The 18787-nt window shown below is 45.2% G+C and overlaps 1 protein-coding gene across 2 annotated transcripts in view; it reads right to left on the minus strand.

The window, feature by feature from the left end:
- Positions 1–18787, minus strand: part of PLXNA4 (plexin A4) — a 456157-nt gene that overhangs the window by 44858 nt on the left and 392512 nt on the right. For both annotated transcript variants that reach the window (XM_037389024.1, XM_037389025.1), the window contains exons 17-22: positions 14023–14116; positions 11295–11534; positions 10314–10460; positions 4767–5001; positions 4210–4352; positions 926–1194 (exon numbers count right to left, since the gene is read on the minus strand). In XM_037389024.1, the coding sequence (XP_037244921.1) occupies positions 926–1194; positions 4210–4352; positions 4767–5001; positions 10314–10460; positions 11295–11534; positions 14023–14116 (1128 nt within the window). The remainder of the gene's footprint in view (positions 1–925; positions 1195–4209; positions 4353–4766; positions 5002–10313; positions 10461–11294; positions 11535–14022; positions 14117–18787) is intronic.

An 18787-nucleotide genomic window follows, 5' to 3' on the forward strand; every position in this document is an offset into this window, starting at 1 on the left:
TAAAGGGAGAAGAGGCAGCATTTCCCCAGGCAGGGAAAGCACATTAATGACAGAGCAGCAGATTTCTATACCGAGGGTTCCCATGGAACTGTGGAGTGTAGACCTTAGACCTGGCCAAGAAGCACTAATCCAAATTTGTGCCCTGTATGAAACCTGTTCTGTTGTCCTGCTCAGCTCTTCTACTGTCTTCAACAAGCTCCCAGCACCATTGCTTAGGGAAAGACAGGCAATGCAGCTGCAAAAAACTCTCCAGGTGTCCATAGCTCACTCATGAACAAGAAACAAAGCAGGGCAGTCCACATCCCAGGCAGGAGACATCAGCAACTGACTGACCTATTCACCAGGGACATAATACAGCCTCTTCCATGTGGTACAGGTCCTACAACTGCAACTGGAGTTTTCAGGTCAAAAGGAAACATAAGCATAAACAAGCATCTCAAGCACACAAGGAGACCAAAATAAGGACGGAGAAGCATGGGCTCTTCCTGCCCTTACAAAGCTTTATGGAAGATCCATATTAAAATCCAGAGGTAGTTTTGTTCTGTAGCTTTTAATCATTGACTACATTTTTGTTAGGGAGGAGATGGAGCAAGATCTATAGACACACTCGCTCAAAAGCGAGGAAGAGGAGAGTCCTTGAAGAGGAGGCATGCTCTGTCAGGAAGTCTGAAAGGAGCTGGGAACTAGAAAGGGAGAGCGATTCAATCCTCATTCAACCCTGTCTGCCTTATTTAACCCTCTTGACAAACAGCTTCATGGCATATAGGGTCCCCTGAGCTGTGGCTGTGTACCATCCTGATTTCACACCCTGCTGCACAAACAAAAATCAAGCAGATTTGCCCCTTTCCTCCAGATGACCAGCATGCTTATGTTAGTGGGGCTCAGGCTGCCCAGGCCAGCTCACTCCAGCCCCAGGCACCCTTACCTCCGGAGCAGCAGCTTGGGGTGGTTCTTGCTCTCCAGATTTTTGTCTATGAGGTCAGCCAAGAGCTGTTTGAGGACATCAGTAGCATACTCCAGCTTACTTTGCAGCACTGTCATGATCAGTGAGGCCACATTACCACGGTCCCGCATGGAGAAGCTGCGCTGGGACTCCAGCGTGCGGATGAAGGACAGCAGGAAAACCTTGTTGTTGATGAGCTGGGCAAAGAGCTTCAAGCCTTTCTCCACTCGTTCCTGCCTATAACCAGGGACCTGCACAAGAAGAAAGGAAATTTATACCTTTCCCTCACTATCTGCTGTCAGACCTCCCTGAATTGGTCACACCCCCTTTGCTACCTCTCTGCTCTCATCCCTCCAGCTCCTCTCCCTCCTCCAAATAGACTTTAACATCAAGAAGTCAGTACTGAGACAGGGAAAAGCTGCTTCAAACAGCAGAAACAATAAAAAAAAAAAAAAAAAAAAAGAACTTGCATCTAGCAGGCAAGTGAATCCTTCCTTCTGTATCACAGGATAGTCCTGTAAAAAGGAAGAGAGTCCACACACCATCTAATGCTTAGGAAGACTGAGACACCTCCTAGCCACAGTCAGATTATTCTTGTCCAGTCCTGTCTTTTCCTCTCTTAACAGTACATCAAAAATAGATTGCTAGTGCCTAGATGTGGTACCATACCATGTTATATTTTTATTGTGGTCAAAGTGAAGTCTCACTCTATCTTTACCTAAAACCTCTTTTTTATCCCTGAAAAAAGCCTGCTTACAGAGATTTGGGGTTCAGCTTTAAGAAGTTATGACAGGCAGCAAGAAAGTGAATGGGGAAAAGAGCCTGGGGTCAGGTTTTGAGTAGGTGAAGAGATGCAGTGAGGCAGTGGCTGAGTTGGTGGTCATGCAGCTGGGCCTTGGTTTGAAGAACTAGGTATATGAAGGTGTGTGAGGACACCCTGAGTTGGGACGTCTCTTGGAGATCCCACTGCAGTAGGACCCCTGTGCTTGGGAGCTGAGATAGTTTAGAGACAGAAAGGTTGATAAGTCTGTAATATATTTCTCAGCTGTGGAAGGCTGGTGAAGTAGTTTTTCTATAGAACAATTCAGGACATCAACACTGGACCCCAGGCTCCACAGTCTACAGCAGGCTTTACCATTTCCCATCCTTCTGGCTACAGCAAAAATGGAGCCTAAACAGAAAACCCCAAACTCATTCCTTCATGTTGCCAAAGCTGTTCTAGCCCTTGAAAAAGCTTTCCTGAAAGCTAGAGGATCTCAACATAAAGCAACATGTGTCGCTGTGGGATGTATGTATTAATAACCAACCGGATTTGGCACTTTAATCCAAAACAAGTTGGCATGCTTAAACAACCAAGTAATGCAAGGGCCCTTAAAAAGTCATTACTTTTTCATTCTGGAAATTAAAGCTCTTAACTCTTTTTGTATACAGCAAATAAATTACTTAGTAAATAGCTTGAGACAACCAACCACTACCACCCATCCCACGAATAATTATTTTTAACTCACTTGCTTGAACATTTAATATTGTCTATCCCCGGGTTATTATGGAGAATTAAAAAAAAAACCAAAAAAAAACAACCAACCAAACAAAAAAACCCCAAGAAAAGTATTTTGTACTGCATCTGGAAGCAGTTAATTGGCAAATGAGCTGGAAATAAGTAAGACTGCTCACTGCGGGATCTATGCTGGGGCCTTTTGCCATAAATAGCAACTCCTTCTAGGTGCTACAGAGGAGGGAGCAGAATGGGAGCTGCCTTCCCTGATATGTTGGTATCCAAAGATGTTGACACTGAACGAGCTGTTGAAGCTTTAAAAAGGATTAAGGGGGGGAAAAATAGTTGAAGGAAATGAAAGGAAGACAAGATCAAAGGTGGCTGATTGAAACATTAGCTCTGTGTCTCTCTATATGTATCTACACATGGGAGCATCCATGCTAAAACCTCTGTAGGGGTCAGGTGCTATTTTGTGGTCAGCTGGCTGAGGTTAATGAATATAGGGATTGAAATTGGCTGTGGGTATAATGAAAGTGTTTGTGTGTGCGTATACGTATGTGAGAGAGAGATTCATCACCCCTCACCTCTTGTGCTTATTTGTTGTGAGCCCCTCTTTCCTGAGGGAAAGCAGCTCGACGCCACTCTGCCTGCACCCCAAAGGCAAATATACACAGTAGTCAATGTGTAACAGCCTCCTACCCAATCCCACAAGTCCTCCTTGCTGACAGATTAGGCTTTTTCATGGTTCTCTCCATATGGTTTGATGAATTTTGCCTCTCCTGAAGGGAAGGAGTAAAGACAAGCAGGCCCCTCTGATTACGCAGCCAGCCAAGCATGGTATCACCTGTGCCAGCTCTTGGTCCTCCTTTCTGCCAACTAGCCCCAGTCGTGGCCTCCAGCAATCTCACCAGCCCACGCCAGAGCCTCTCTGAAACTCAGAGCTTGCCAAAGACCTTGCAGAGAGCTCAGGCAATGACCCTCTGGCCCTGGCCATGGTGTACCCCTGCTTCTCTGGCCCAGGTACCCCTGGAGCACAGCCTGTCATCTGCCAAAGCCTGAAGCAGTTTTGCAGCATGGGCAGACCTCACCCGGGGTCCCATCAAATTCCTCATCGCCGGTGAGGCAATGCAGGCTGAGTGTAGACCTCGGCAGTGCCAGGCCATGTCTCACTGTTCTCCCACTGCTGTGGTCCAGGGAGTTCGGGTGGAGGAGACAGATGTGGACAGGGTATGGGCAGACTGATGCTGTGGTTTTCTGACCTCACTGACAACCACAGCGTACAGCAAAGGCGAACCTTCTTCAGCAACAGCAGGTTATTTCTATAGGCGTTGCCACAAAAAAAAAAAGGCCTCTAGGTAGTATAAGTGTCATTCAAAGCTGGAGTGACACAGGCAAGTGCGCTGCTCTGCCATATAACTTTTTTTCCTGGCCCCTGCACAGCAGGAACTAACAAATCCAGCCTAAAAAAAACCCCCAAAAACCCAGCAGGATGAAGACCACAAAGAAACTTAATGCAGTTGCAGTAGACCTAATGCACACAGATCTATGAGGCTCTTCCAAACAGGTGAATGGTCAAACAGAATTTAATATTTAAGATAGCAGAAATCATCTTCCCTTTTCAACCTGGATTTTCAGTGAGGTGCTGTCACACCCCTGGCAGGATACAGCATTGTAAGCCATCACATCCCCACCACTGGCATAACATCTCTTGCATACAGGAGAGAACAGGGAGGCATGAGAGAAGCCAAAGCAGGAGATGTTGATTTCTTACCTCCAGATCCCTCAGGACTGGATGATCTTCAATGCCAGGGAAAAGCACCCTCATGGTGTAGGTTCGGTAGTCGAGGAAAGGGATCCCTGCTCCATCCAGATCACTTGTCAGCTCATGAATATCTGTCTGTAGCTCTGCAAAGGCTGACACAAAAAAGGAACGACTCATGCAGCCATGACAGTACATGTCTCCCTCACCATGATGGGGAAGGCCCTCAGACCCACAGGAATGAGATTAAGGTAAAACTGGAGAAGAAATACATGGAGAGGAAGAAGAAGGTGGACAAGAGCAGTCCCACCTTTTCTATAACATAGCCTTTCCCCAGGGACATGTGCCAAGGTTCTCCCTGAACAGCAAGTTAGCAAATGCAGTTAGGACAGGGTGGAGGAAGGCTGGGCTCAGGTAAAATAGGCAAAGTCAGATTATGTCCAGGCTTGAGCCATACCCACAGGGCTCAATGCCTCTTTTGTTCGTGATATTTTGGCTCAAGGCTTTGTGGCTGGATGCCTCTCTTCTACTAACACTGACACAGTGTCAGCTTTCCTTCCTCATCCTACCTTCTTTGCACTCCAGTGCCACCCTGGACTCCAGGTTGTCCATCTGCATCTGCAGACGTTTGAGAGTGAGGTCGCTTTCTCTGGATTTGCGCTTGTACGCAATCAACACAGCCACAATGAAGATGATGAGCAGGCCACCGGCCACCGCAATGCTGACAATAGCTGGCAAGCTGAGAGGGCTGTCTGGAGAGATATAGACCATCCCTGGGGAGAACTCCATTCCTCCTACACGAGCCTAGAGGGAAGGCAGGGAAGAGTTACACCGAAACTGTAAAACAAGCAGGAAAACAGAGGAACTCCATCATCTCCCTAACTAAGGCTGAATGAAGACCTCCCCTTGTCTCCCAGGCTAAATGGATCATGAAGTACTTGGACAGAGAACAGCTTAAAATTGCCTGAAATGTCATATAGAAGCACCTCTGTAGACAGAGTGGCCATGAACCCAACTAATAAAGGACTTGTGATGAAGCAAATCTCACCAGTTCCAATGTCCTGGCTACCTATCAGTTTGGGCTTCATTCTGGGTTTTCCATTCCCTGTCCTGAACAGCTATGTTGTGCTGGACTGTCCTGGTGACACATTCCCAAAATGCACACAGGACGCTCAGCTCATGCTTGTGGTTTGATAGGTCCTAACCTCACAGTGGCACAAGGGACATCTGACCCAGACAGCTAGCACAGAAGCAGTCAGTGCAGCAAGAATGCAGAAATCAGAGTCACAATTTGCTTTTGACTCTTCAACCAGGGAAAACTGTATCTGGAACCCACTGGGACAGGAAAAAAAAAATAATATCACAAAACCCACTGAGCCTGAACCTTTACAGCCCCTCTTCTAGCCACACATTGACAGGGTGGCTGTAAATGCTCACCAGTGGGACAGGGAGAGGAATACAGCTCTCTGCTCTCCATGCACTCCCAGAGGTTCCCAGGGCTGCTGCTAGCCTCTGGAACAAGCTGCTGTGTGAAGACCTTGCTTTTAACAGCCAGAAAGAAACTGTGCAATCGGCACTGCTTGAAGGCCAACAAAATGCTCTGTTGAAGCAAGTCTGTCAGGAACCCAGTTTTACAATACGAACGCTGCTCCCAACAGTAATGCCACAGGGTAATGCTTGCTTAAGGCTACTACAAGGTTGTTCAAAGCTGTTTGTAGAGTAGAAAAAGTTTGAGTGGCAGGGGGAAAAGCACTGCTGACTAGCCTGAAGTATAAAAAGAGGCTTTGAGGAGTGTGCAGTCTTAGGGGACCACTGGTTATAGATCAACACAAAGCTAGGAAGATGCCATGCAAAGAGCTTGAAGGATCGTGACTTGGCAACGAGCCCCATCACTCCTGCCAGCTGACCTTTGTCACAGGGAGGCACAGCAGGCCTTGCACAAAGAGCAAAATCTTGCTGCTGGGCAAAGGTGCAGTCAAGACCTCAGGACTACGTGCTGTCCCCTCCCACTGCAACTGGACCCGTTGCAGCATGTACCTGAACCTTTTTCTTCCTTCTTTATGAGGAGCTCTCCCTTATAATTTCCAGATCCCACAGCATTCCAGCCTGGCATGTGAAAACACCCTCCGCATCCCAGCCTGGTGGCTAGCTGTCTCCTCCATCCCACTGGCTCTCAGTTACTCAGTCTGCCTCCAGCCCACCTGCACATGCATCAGTCCCAGGCCTCAGCGCAGGCACCCACTTGGGCTTCCTCTCTAGGCTCCAGGAGGAAGAAACTGGCCCGAGGAGGAAGGATTAACTAGCAGGAGAGACTATGAAGCAGAAAGTCATGAATTAATGAAAAGTTTTCCAGCTGCTTTTGCTCCTCACTACTACAGGCTTTGCAGGGGACATGAATCTGTGTGACCCCGCAACCTCCTAGAAATTATTCTGGCCCCAGTTACAGCCTCTGAGATGTCTGGTTTGCTCTAGCAGCAGCAGTAGCCTGTTCCTCAGTGGGTCCTGGCCAAAGCCACCTAGCTGTAACCCTTATGTCTTGGGCAGGACAAAAATGAATGTCTGGAAAGATCTAATTTCTATCCACAAGATCCCCTCATGGCATTTGTGGATGGGCTTTAGAAAGATAACAATGTGTGCAATGAGAAACAGAATCAAACCTAAGCTCATCGGACCAGGCAGTAGAGTTTCAAGATGACCGTTCCTGTACCATGACATTGATGACTTGTAGAGCATCTTCAGTGGCCAAGGAAAAACCTAGCACTCATTTAAGTTGAGGATGCAGCATTAACTAGCTTTCCCATCTGTTTCAAGATGCAAGGCCCGACTCACCTATAAGGCCTGCGCAGGGCAGAGGTTTGCTGTTGGTATGTGGCATGCTCAACTGGGAAGACAAACTGCCAAACTGACACGCTAATGTCTGCACTGGAAGCTGTCGCCTTTTGCCCTAGACCACTGTCCCAAATCCTCCCAGCAAAATTTGCTCACCAGCTTGCACAATTTCCTTCCTGTCACAGTGGATCAATAAACAGATTTGTCACTTTTCATTTTTTGTTTCCGACAGTGGCCCTTTTCCCCCAAGCCCTGTAGTCAGATAAGTCCATTCAGGGAGTATCAGACTAGAATCAAAAAACCCCATCCCAATCCCCAGTGCAGGTCTGTCCTCAAAGCTTGCCGAACAGCCTGTCTCCATGGGTGGGAGTCTTCTCACCAAACATTGGACATGCACATCTAAGTTAGACATTACAGCATGCCTTCAGAGTCAATACAGAGAAAAAGCACTTTTAGAATGTGATTTATGTGAGCAGCTTTTGACACCTCCTTTAACATTAGGATGAGACGTTTTATTCAGTGGAAGTTCCCATTTCTCTCCATTAACTGTAAGGAGATCTAGACTCATAGAGGTAGGTGTCTAACAAAGTTAACCCCAGTACATTCCTCTCTAAAAGTTGTTTCAGCACTGCTAAGGTCTCACAGTCCATGAATAAAACTGCCATGATCTGAGGGAATCTGTCACTTGAAGAAGAAAGCCTGCAAGGCTGCAGTATTATTGTGAACATTTGAAAGAAAAATAAGCAAATATGTAGATACAGCCTTACTTTATCTCCTGGGCCACTGAGTGTTTTATAAGTGCTATTTATACCTTCCAGAAGACTGCACATGAGCCCTCCATCTTATCAAACAAAGTTTGGCCACCTGCTAGGCCTATTAATCCTGAATTTGTTCTAAATGGCACTATGGCAGAGCTCAGTTTTGTCCAGCAAAGTCTTAGGGGTCAGCAGTTCAGGAGTTCCTGTTGAGCACAACTTGACTGTGGCAGTGTCTATCCTAGTGGAAGTTTGCCCTGGCCAAATGTAAGTGTCTACCTTAGGATGAGATCAACTGTGCCCTGAACTTCAGTTGCTGTATTTGACCATCTCTCCATTCACTATATAAAGAGTCCAGTGTGACGTTCCATGTATATAAGTGCCTACATTAGATACCAGCAACCCTTCAAAAGTACTCCGCTTCTTCATTGTAGACCTTCCCCAAGATACTCATGTATCTTTCTCATGTCTCTTTGATTTCCTTGAGACAGAGCTTGCCTCTGAATTTTATTTAGTCAATCTTTTTTAACCGTTGCTCAGGCCTTTTAGTTCTTTTCTACTTTTTCAAATATTTAACTCTGTCGTATAAAAAAAAAGATAGCTGAGCTAGATCAAAAATCTGTTGACATTAATGTCACTGTTCCTTCCCTTAGAAATAATCTTAGGTTCCTTCTCTTAGAAATAATATCAGTGTTGCAATGGTTGATTCACTCCCATGGTCCCCTCTCAGATCTAGGCCACCTCACTTTGCAAGAAAGGGTTTGCTCAGCGATTTACTCAAGGTCACACAGTAAATTGTTGGCAGAAACAGGAGGAGGACCTAGGAGAGATACCTGTCAATTTTCCTGACCATCAAAGTGACAGTCATGTGAATCATGGGGATACATTTTGTACCAACCTGAGCAACAGAGATGCCATGCTATGCTGGAGAAGGCATTTCCCAGCCCAGCTCTTCCCCTGTAAAGTTTCAGCTGCAAAGCCCACCCTTGAGCACTGGTCTCCATTGCAGGTGACCTTCTGTATTTGGTTCCCAGCCCAGATGCTGCCAAAGCCTTGCCCCAGTGTTAGCAGTTGAACGAGAAATCTGTAACTTGCCCCTATTACTGATGCTCATTAACAGGCTTCAATGCGATCATCTTCCTTGGCTTCCAGCAGTATCTCTTGCTTGATCAAGATCCTCAAAAAGGGATTATTTTTTTCTCTATGGCTTCACTTAAGCTGTCCCAAGCTGCAGGAGCAGGGGAGTCTTTCCAATTAGTAAGACCTGAGCAGATATTCATCCTCCCTGATCCCCAGAGGTTGATTATTGCTCACCTGACATTGAGTTTTCTCTCTAGGATTGGCTTTGTCCATCTCTGACTAACCATATGTTTAATTATATTCATGAAAATGACATGGAACATATATTGTCTAGTTCAAAAGCTTTCGTATTCACACAGAGAAAATCTCTCACTTCATTATTACTCCTCTTGGATTGTCTTAAAGTGCTTTACAATGAATCAAGAGCCATGCTGTATTTGCATGGCTGAAAAGGGTTATTACCTCTGTTTTCCAGATGACAAACTTTGGCACAGAGAAGTTAAGCAGCCAGCGTCAGGTGTCCCAGCAGGAGTCACAAACAAGACCCAAAACGGTCACCATAAACTATTTTCTAAAAGTTCCCAGAAAATTCTCTTTTTAAAGAGCCATGCAGTGTGTCTCCATCAACCTCTATGAGTCTCATTGCATTGAAATAAATAAATACGTGACAGATACAAGTTTAGGAGGGCAACAGAGAGGTGGAGAAAAGTTGATAACAAGGAATGAGAAACATTGTTCATCTGTATGTTTGGTGTCACTTGTCAGATTTTGTTGTATTTCCACCCACAGCTCAGTACAACTGCAATGAGTTTGCTGATGTGCTGCTTATCAAGCAACAGCATTGAGGAATGCAAACTGCTGAGAAGAAAGTAAAAATGGAGTAAATAAATCAATAGTGAGAGGAAGAGAAGCTCTCTCTGATGTAATCACTGAGTCCATTTTTCACAGATCCCAGGAAGGATATGCAGGATTTTTGGATTCTTGGATTTTTGCCTAAGTTCAGTCCGAAGTCCAGTCATACTGTTGCCCATATCCTGCATTTCTTTTCTCCTGCATAAAGGTGAATTTTACCCACCAGTATGTTAGTAATTGCTAGTGACTGTGCTAAATTTAACTAAGTATGCCATGGAGGGAATATAATATATATATGAACTCATATAAGCATCTAGTGTTCATACAGCCCATACAAAAACAGAAGAGAGGCAAACTTCCCTAAAGGGTTTTGATAATGAAAAGTTTCTCAGTGTCCATTGAGATCTCCTGGTTACTCTTGTACTTCTCCAAATTACTCTTGGTGGGGATATTATGACAAGAAGAGGCCCTGAAGTTTATGGGATCTATGGAAAGCAAATGGTGATACAAACTCCTCGGAGATGTCTACCAGCTCTTGAGCACTGGTATGCCCTCCCAACCCACCCAGGGAGGACAGGCTGAAGTTCAAGCACCACTTACCATCACCTTGTGCCGTCCAATGAGGTTTGGGGACTCACACAGTAGCTGCACATCTGATACGGTCACTGCACAGGGCTTCTCACCAACCAAAACTGTGTAATTCAGTTTGGCATTCCCTCCTGCCACTGGTGGGATCAGGTTCTTGCCCTGGATAGAAAGAAATATCACACACACACCAAAAAAGCCCACCATCAGAAAAGTATTCACCTTCCAGCTCTAGTTTGTTCCTTTGACATGAGTATTAACATTGCGTTTGACATTTGTGGTTCGTCATTTGCTAACACAGAGAGGAAAAGCCAATTTAGAAAGTCATGCAGAGGACAGCATGGATGGCTACAGACTGTAATCTGTCAAAACAGCCTGTCCTGCTCTCCTCTCTCTCTGAAACTAAATGAGAAATGTTACATATAAGTCTTGAACAAACAGGCCCTCACAAAATGTGTTCAGACAAGACAGACCTCTTTGTAACCACGCAAGGAGGTATTCTGCAGGCACAACCATTTCTTTGCGTATGCACCACATACAAGTGCTGATATAGAAATGCTCAACCATAAAATTCTTTCTCTCTATTGCTGTCCAGATTACAGAAATGACAAAGGACTGGTGTAAGATTTAAACAGGGGTGAAAGGAAGGTCTTGAAAACCCAAGAAAGACATAAACTTGGATATTTATCTACCAGCCTTGTTGCAGTAGCAGAAAACATTCTTCTCTGGTGGAGGGCAGTGGGTACAAATTTAAGCTGCATACAGGTAGCTACAGCAGGCGTTTATATTTTTTAGTTATGGCTATTGGCAGATGCTGAGCAGTGACTGGTGTTTGCAGATGATGACTCTGATGTGATGCAATATGGTAGGTGCAATAAATGAAGGAAATTTCTAGGATGCAATTAGGATGCCACTTGTGGGGTGCTGGCAGACACAGAGAGGCAACAGGCAGCATGTGTTTGTCCTTCCTCACCCAGTCCTTGGCCTCCATCTCACCTTCAGTATGATGGGACTTCCCGGCTTCAGCTCCAGGATCCCTGAGGGATTGAAAACCTCGAAGATAGGGTTTGGGTAGTAAGTGAAGTTGGTTTTGTTGAGGATCAGCAGGGATTGCACGTTGTCAAGAATGAAGCCAAACTCCTCTGGACGCTCGGCGAGCTCAGAATGGTGATTGGGGTCAACAGCCAGTGCCGGAGCCTGGCAGGTCATCTCCGTGCTGTTCTGCACCTCACAGTTCTGGAGAAAGGAAACAAACAGAGGGAGTGTTTATGGAAAATGCCTCCAGCCATCCTGGTGGACAGATACCTCTCAGTGAAATGTTAGCCTACCTGCTCCTGGAGGACAGGGAGGAGCAGACCTCCTTGGTTATCATGAGACAGGCTGGTGCTCCACTGGTTCAAAACATACCCGCCACCCATCATGCAATCAAGTATGGAAAGGGATTAGGAAAACTTTTCTGGGGTGGGTGTGTGGAGCAGTTTGCACTGCACTTGGGCATCCTGTGCTTCTTCCCTGAGGGAGCTCAGCCTGTGGGGTTGCCAGTGTTGACATCTTCCCTTAAACCCATTTCTTTCTGGAAATAGAAAGTCTTCCTGGTTTTTTTTTGTTTGGTGTTTGTTTTTTTTTTTTGACAACAGAGACTAATCAAAGGCTTACTATCACCCTAAAATTAGCTCTCATACTCTTGGGGATCACTCCACAAGTATATGTGCAGCGCAGGCTCAGTTGTGCCCAAGATTCCTGTTTGAACATCAGGTTACCCGAAATGAAGCCCAGGAAGCTGGAGAGGCGCAGATAATGAGGTAGGTCCCAGGAAACCCTAAAGTGTGTTTCCAACCCTGCCAAAGACCTGCTTTTTCCTGTATTTGAGAAACAGGTTATAGCTTGTGAAAGGCATTTTACCCTGACTACCACTTTAAACAATGTAGAATTGGACGCCTGCTTGTCCTTCAGGATCTGAGTTTTCATTTTTCTATATCGTGGTTGCTAGCACGCTGCATCCCAGTCTCACCAGGAATCAACAGGCTCTGTAGGAAAACAGCACCAGCCCCATGGGATCCCAGCTGTGCCTGATCTGAGAATCTTCTCCAAACTAGTCTGATACCTACAGCACTGAGACCATGCTCATTATCACAGCTAGCATAGCTCAGATGCTAGTATGTCTTTGGTTTAAATCAATAGATAAGCGACTTGGACCAGACAGTTTTGTATTGGAAAGTCAGTCAGTCAGATGTTTTTTGCTGTAACAGCTCTTACAAGGAAGAAAAGGCACCAGAGTAATTCCCAGTGCAAAACTGATGGGCAATTCCGCATGGAGGTGTGTGAGATGAAGAATAGGCTTCATCACCTGCACAATGGCATGACTGTTTGAGACCACTGTGTCAGGCAAGATCTGGAGTCTGGCTGGAAGAATAAGATGAAGTCATGCAGGCTTCTAATTCTGCAGGAAAGTTAAAGTAGTGTTTGTTTGTGCTGTACCAGGAAATAGAACACATTACCAAAACATTCCTATGAATATGCATAATCAGTTGGACCAGGGTTTCCCCAGAGTTCATGACAGACTGGAAAACTGCTATTCAAGTTTCAGCATCCAGAAACCAATCTCACTGGTATTTCCTGAATCTGATGGGGCATGAGAGGTGACAAAATTGCTTTGGATCTGGTTTTATGAAGGGAGATATTAGTTCATGGCAGAGCTGGGACAAGACCAACATTTAGGTCTCTCAATCTGTAAACTGCAGACGCAAATGAATCTACCCCATATTTTCCTGCATTTTCTTTTTGGATCTACCACAATTTCACCATTGTTCATGTGGCAGTACATTATTTTAATGTCCACAAAGTGCTTTGAGAACCTTTTGTGGAAAGCATATGGACTACTCTAAATCCGAGAAATGAAGAGGACCTGGACTTTCTGACCCCACCCCAACTGGTCCCTCTGTGTTTTGGGTTTTTTTATTTTTGATCCCTCTTCTTCTGGGATGCTCTTTCACAGTTGGTCCCAGGAAATACCCATACACAGCCAACTACTTTTCAGATGCTGTTGCATGGCCCCTTCCTCCAACCTTACTGTACGTACCAGCAAGTGCTACCTGCTCCTGAGTTTCCTAATTGCATGTCCTGCACTCACACCTTTTACAGTTCTACCTGGAGCTGCTCAGCAGCTACTGGCAATTGGCTCCTTCCAGGTGAATTGTCTTCCCATTCCTTGGTAAAGCTCTACTGGCCTCCACAGGCTGACTTCTGATTCTTCAGTGGTCACTAAGAGTTGAACTAAGTTACAAACCTAGCTGGTTAAACCTGGAGACACTTGCAGGATCCCAAAAAAGGCCAGGGAGTGGACACAGTAGTACCAAAAAGCATTATTCACAGTCCCTTCCAGTTCCAGCACACTGATCTAAAAACCTGAATTTGGGTCTAGTTAGGCACAGGCATGGCTGGTAAGCAACACAGGTTATACAACAGCCAAGAGAGGACGGGTATCCTTGAGCCAACAGAAGAAATAAGCCCAGCAAGGACCAGGAAATGTATGACCCACCATTAACACCTCTCTTTTCTCTCTTTGGTCCAGTGCTCTTTCATGGAGAAAGGATGGTGTAATCCTTCTGAAAGCAAGTCATACTCTGTTCTGGATGCAATTGGAGATTTCAACCTCCAGAGCTGTTATCCAGCCCCTCTCACCACCTTGGACATGTCCGCTCTCCAGCTCAGCAGGCATACTCACATTGACGTGTTCCTTTCCACCGTGCTTTGCCCGGATCTGAGGGTTTTGGATGAGGTCTAGATGAGTTCCCCACACTGCAATGGGTGTGTTGCCACTAAAGGAGAAGAAATGGAAGAAATGCATAAATGCAGCTAATAGGTATCAGAACTGATTGCACCAGCAATGGGTGATCTGTATTTCTAAATATTTAGTGTGAAGTATCTGACCACATCTCACAGTCACATAGGAAGGGAAGGAAAAACAAAACCAAACCAAAACAAAACAAAAAAACAAAAACCAAAAACAAAACCCTAATAGTAATTTTTCATCTATTCATAAGGCGAGAAATAAGTAAAACCACATACTTGCTAAAACTGTCACATCAAGCAGCACCTAGGTGTTTTTCATTGTTAGGACTCAGAAATCCTAAGCTTTGGTAATGAGGATAAGAGTTGGAAATTTAACAAGGACTCTTCATAATGGTTCACAGATTATATCTCTTATATCACTTAAGGAAGGGACCCCAAAAAATCTTCATAAATACTATCCTGTGCAGGCAGCTCTTGAGGATTCAGTGCTGCCTTGGTTGAGGGCTGTATCTTTAACATCTTGCATGTTAAACCTGCTATAAAAATATCACCCTGAATAAGAGAATATCACCTCAGTGAATACACTTCAGTGCTGACAGGGCACCCGGTCCTGCAGCATCTAGAAGGAACAAGAGTCAAAATCTCCACCCCTGGAGTACATAAGGCATTTGCTTGGTTTCCATTTGGCGACCCAGGCAAATAAGCTCTACCACGTGTGTTAGATCCAACACATAACAGAAAAGAGATTTCCAGTCACTGTGTCCCTTTGCTTAGATGAGGACTGGTTTCCTGAGAAAGCCGATTCATACAAGCCACAGCCATGCATCTGGTAGATTTTGTCACTTCTATAACAACTCTCTCAGCCCAGCGTAAGATGGCAGGATGTAGGCAGAGCCCTTCCCATTCCCTGCAATCACTGTCAGCAGAAGGAAACAGCTTTCAGAAACACCCTCCTTTCCCTTCCCTTGCCTCGTCTGGCTGCAGCCAGCAGTTCTGTTTGTGGGACTTCGGGGAACAGAGGGGAGGGAGGAAGGAAACTGCAAAGGAGCATTCCCAGGCTTCAGCAGGAGCTAGCGCCTGGGTTGGCTTTGAACACCGCATCAAGGAGAAGGGTGCACCACAGGCAGCTTCAGCCATCCCAAATTGAAACAGCATTGCTCTACCAGGGTGAGCTCTCCCTTACAGCACTGCGGTGGAGGCAGAGTGATGCAAGGGCTGCAGGGAGAAGAGTTACCTAAGAAAGTAAAACCTTCAGGGCTCACACGTCCAGGGCAGGATGGGGAAATGTCATCAGTGGACAGCCCCATCTCTGAGAGTTTCCCAGGCTAAGGAGTGCTCTCATTGACTTCAGCACCTGCCTCCATAACTCCCTTTGGAAACCGTCCAGGCTGCTATTTATTTCCTTAGTGGGATTTAAATCAGTGGGATTGGGAAAAGAAAGCTCAGGCTCCCTTTCTGCCTCCACATAAACCTCGGCATACATGAAAAGTTAAACAAGTACATTATAAATGACAAAACACCAGAAAACAAACACACTGAGAGGAAGAATCCCATATTGGCCAAGAGATCTCCCCCATTTCTGACCTCTGTTTTCCATTTTCCTCATTTATCTTCTATTATTAATTAGATGGGGCAGGTAGGAATGAATGCAAATGCATCTCTGCATGGCAGTATAGCTGTCAGGTTCCAGTAAGCTGGTCACAGCTAACTGGGACTGTGCTTCAGCCCCTCTAGTCGTGCCCACACCGATAAACCAAATGGCCAGGACAGCAGCTCAAACACTGGCTGGTGACCGTAGATGCTGAAAAGCTATTAGTGGTACCCCGGGCAATGCCTGGTCGTGGTTCAAGGGATAGCAAGGACCAAGGAGCTCTCCCAACAAGCAGGATAGGTTGTGTTTGCTGAAGACACAACATCTCTCCCAAACCCTCTGTGGCTTGCAAATCAAGCAAATAGATGAAGCTAACCTGCCTTTGAAAGAAGAAAGACCAAAGTACATATGAGGGCTATGCATGCTCTTGCTTCAGGACTAAAATATAGATCTGGATTAAGTATTCACTAGCTTAAACACAGCCTACTGTCCCATAAGCCTGTAAATTTGAAGACTTGAGACATGAGTTCTGCCAAAAAGCTTGTCACAACCATATCTTTTGGCAGGTGCTGTTGTGACACTTCTCAGAAAGATTCCTCTTGGTCTTTCATTCAAGTAATGCCTGTACAGACTAATCCATGGTTAGGACAACATTTGACCTTGAGTTTCGCAGAGTACCTCAAGTTCTTGCTCTCCGAAGCCATCAGCTGTGATGGGAAATTTCTAATGGGAAATTGTACGGGGCAAAACCATATTTTCCGTTTCCATAAGATCTGCTTGGATGGTTGAGCTTTCTTGAATGCACAGAGGATCTCTTCTGAAGTCAAGCATCCACTTACAAGAGAGACACACACACACCCCACACCCCGCCTTACAGAAAGAATACCCTCTCCCCAAAATTCAGCTTTGCGTTAACTATTCCTGATATCATGCAGGGAGAACTCGCTCACCAGAATCCAGAAGAGAAGTGTATAAACCAAGTTTTTCTTTCTCCGCCGTCTTGGTTCTTCAAGAATTTTGGCTTTGAAACTTTTTAATTTGTATTATCATTTATTATTATTATTATGAATCTCTGCTGATTCAAACTAGAAGGGATTTTTTATTGCTACTCAGCTGAAAGTTTATGTGTTCCAGACTTATCAAATGTATGCACGTATGTACAGATATATCTGACTGTGTGCATATACACATAAATCCTTTTATTTAATCAACCAAGTCTGCACACACAGTTTCAAACTCACATGTTAAAAACGCTGTATTTGGTTTGGAAACTCAGCTTGCAGACCCAGCCCACAGTTATTAAGTACAGCCACAACACCTGATCAAAGGGGGGCCTTTTCTCTGAAAAAAACCTAAAGCAGTTGTGTTTGCTGAGAGCACAATATCGCCCCCAAACCCTCTCTGGCTTGCAAATCAAGCAAATAAGACTGTTTCTTGCCTTTGCAGGAAAACTGCCAGCCACTGCCCAGCAAAATCACAGAGGTGCCAAGAGACAAGACCATGACCTTTCTTAATTTAACTCCTTATTGTCCCAAAAGCTCTGAGCATAATTTTCTGTCTGCAGACTCAGACAATTGCTAGGCATAACTCAAATCAAACCCAGATCAAAAGTATTAATGGAACCTCATAATGGAACCTCATAAAATTCTAGTTACCTGCCAGCCCAGTGTGACTTCTTTTTTTTTTTTTTTTTTTTTTTTTTTTTTGGCTATGGAAGTAAATTAGCAGTAATCTTTTCTTTATTGTCTTGGAAAATGGTACTTGAGAAGGTTTTAAGCCAGGCTCAATACATTCATTCACTAATTTTGCAAAGCTGGTTTAGTAGCAATCATCATCTATCCCTCAAAACAGCTTAGCCCCACAGCCAGGAGTGATGAATCAGAGAAGCACAGTGGATTTGCTGTAATGAATCGTACTGCATAACAAATATACTGAGGAATAGTCTCCTCAGTCTATCTCCAGATCCACGTGTCTTGACTAACTTATTTCCCTCTTCGTTCTCAGGACTGGAGTTGGAGTTGGCTGCCCTTTCATCCAGCTCTGTGCAGAGGCTTTACTCTAATGCTTGTCTCCGTTATAACCTGCTGGATGGAGCTCCACAGCTAACGGTTAACAGTGCTTAAAACTGCCCTTGGCACCCCAAACCACCATGGTAATCCTGGATATTGCATCTTCTCTTTCTGCACCCTCCTCCAAGGTTATGCACCTTTGGAGTGATTAAAAAATGCACAAGAAGGGGGATGGAAGGGGTAGGTCTGGTTAAAATTAGGCACCTGTTAATGCTCAAGTGGATGCTTTCTGATTTCAGTGATGCTGAAGAGAGCAGAGGGTAGAGGCTGTACCCGGATGATGAGACAGGTAGAGTTCCACTCATCCATCCCAGCAGCTACACACCCTGCAAGTGAGCTGGCACCCACTAGACAAGCAGCTCTTCTTAATTCCCTTTATGCTGGGAGGAGGGATGGGAGATCCCGGGCAACAAGCAAAAGGATGCAGAATCTCTGCACCCCCAGGCTGGGCAAAGCTTTACCAATGCACCTGAAGCATCTCCCAGGCTGTTTCTTCGTCTGTTGCTAGAATCTTCAGTGGAGAAACCAAGGAGCAAATGGGCTCTGGAGAACTCCTCTCACCTCCCAGCCTGACCTGAGGCCAGACAGAGGAAGGTCTCCATCTTGCAACTTTCCTGGGGATGACAGGGGAATTCACTCTCCCAGGCTGTCAGTCTTGCACCTTTTAACCAGCACTGAACATACTTTAATAAGGAAGAGACTAAAGCGATTTCTCATTTCACTGATAACCTGAACTCTGACTGAAAATAAAAACCCCAAATGGAAAATCCAGACACTAAAGCTTCAAGACCAACGTGCAAAGATTCAATCCAGCTAAATCGGTAAATTCCCTCATGGTAATTAAAGGCACTAATTGATTTGTGGAAACATCTTCTGGACAGGAGCTGAACTGTGGGGATTTACAAGCCCTGCTCCTAATCCCTAGATACTCCGATCAGTACGATTTGACAGGGAAGCAGAAAGCTGCTGTGGATGAATGGGGGGAGACTAGGATTTCTTATTTTGTATCTTTTCAAGGAAATACCAGTGCATTTAAT

The sequence above is a fragment of the Falco rusticolus genome, chromosome 5 (assembly GCF_015220075.1).
Source record: "Falco rusticolus isolate bFalRus1 chromosome 5, bFalRus1.pri, whole genome shotgun sequence".
In the NCBI taxonomy this organism is placed as follows: domain Eukaryota; kingdom Metazoa; phylum Chordata; class Aves; order Falconiformes; family Falconidae; genus Falco; species Falco rusticolus.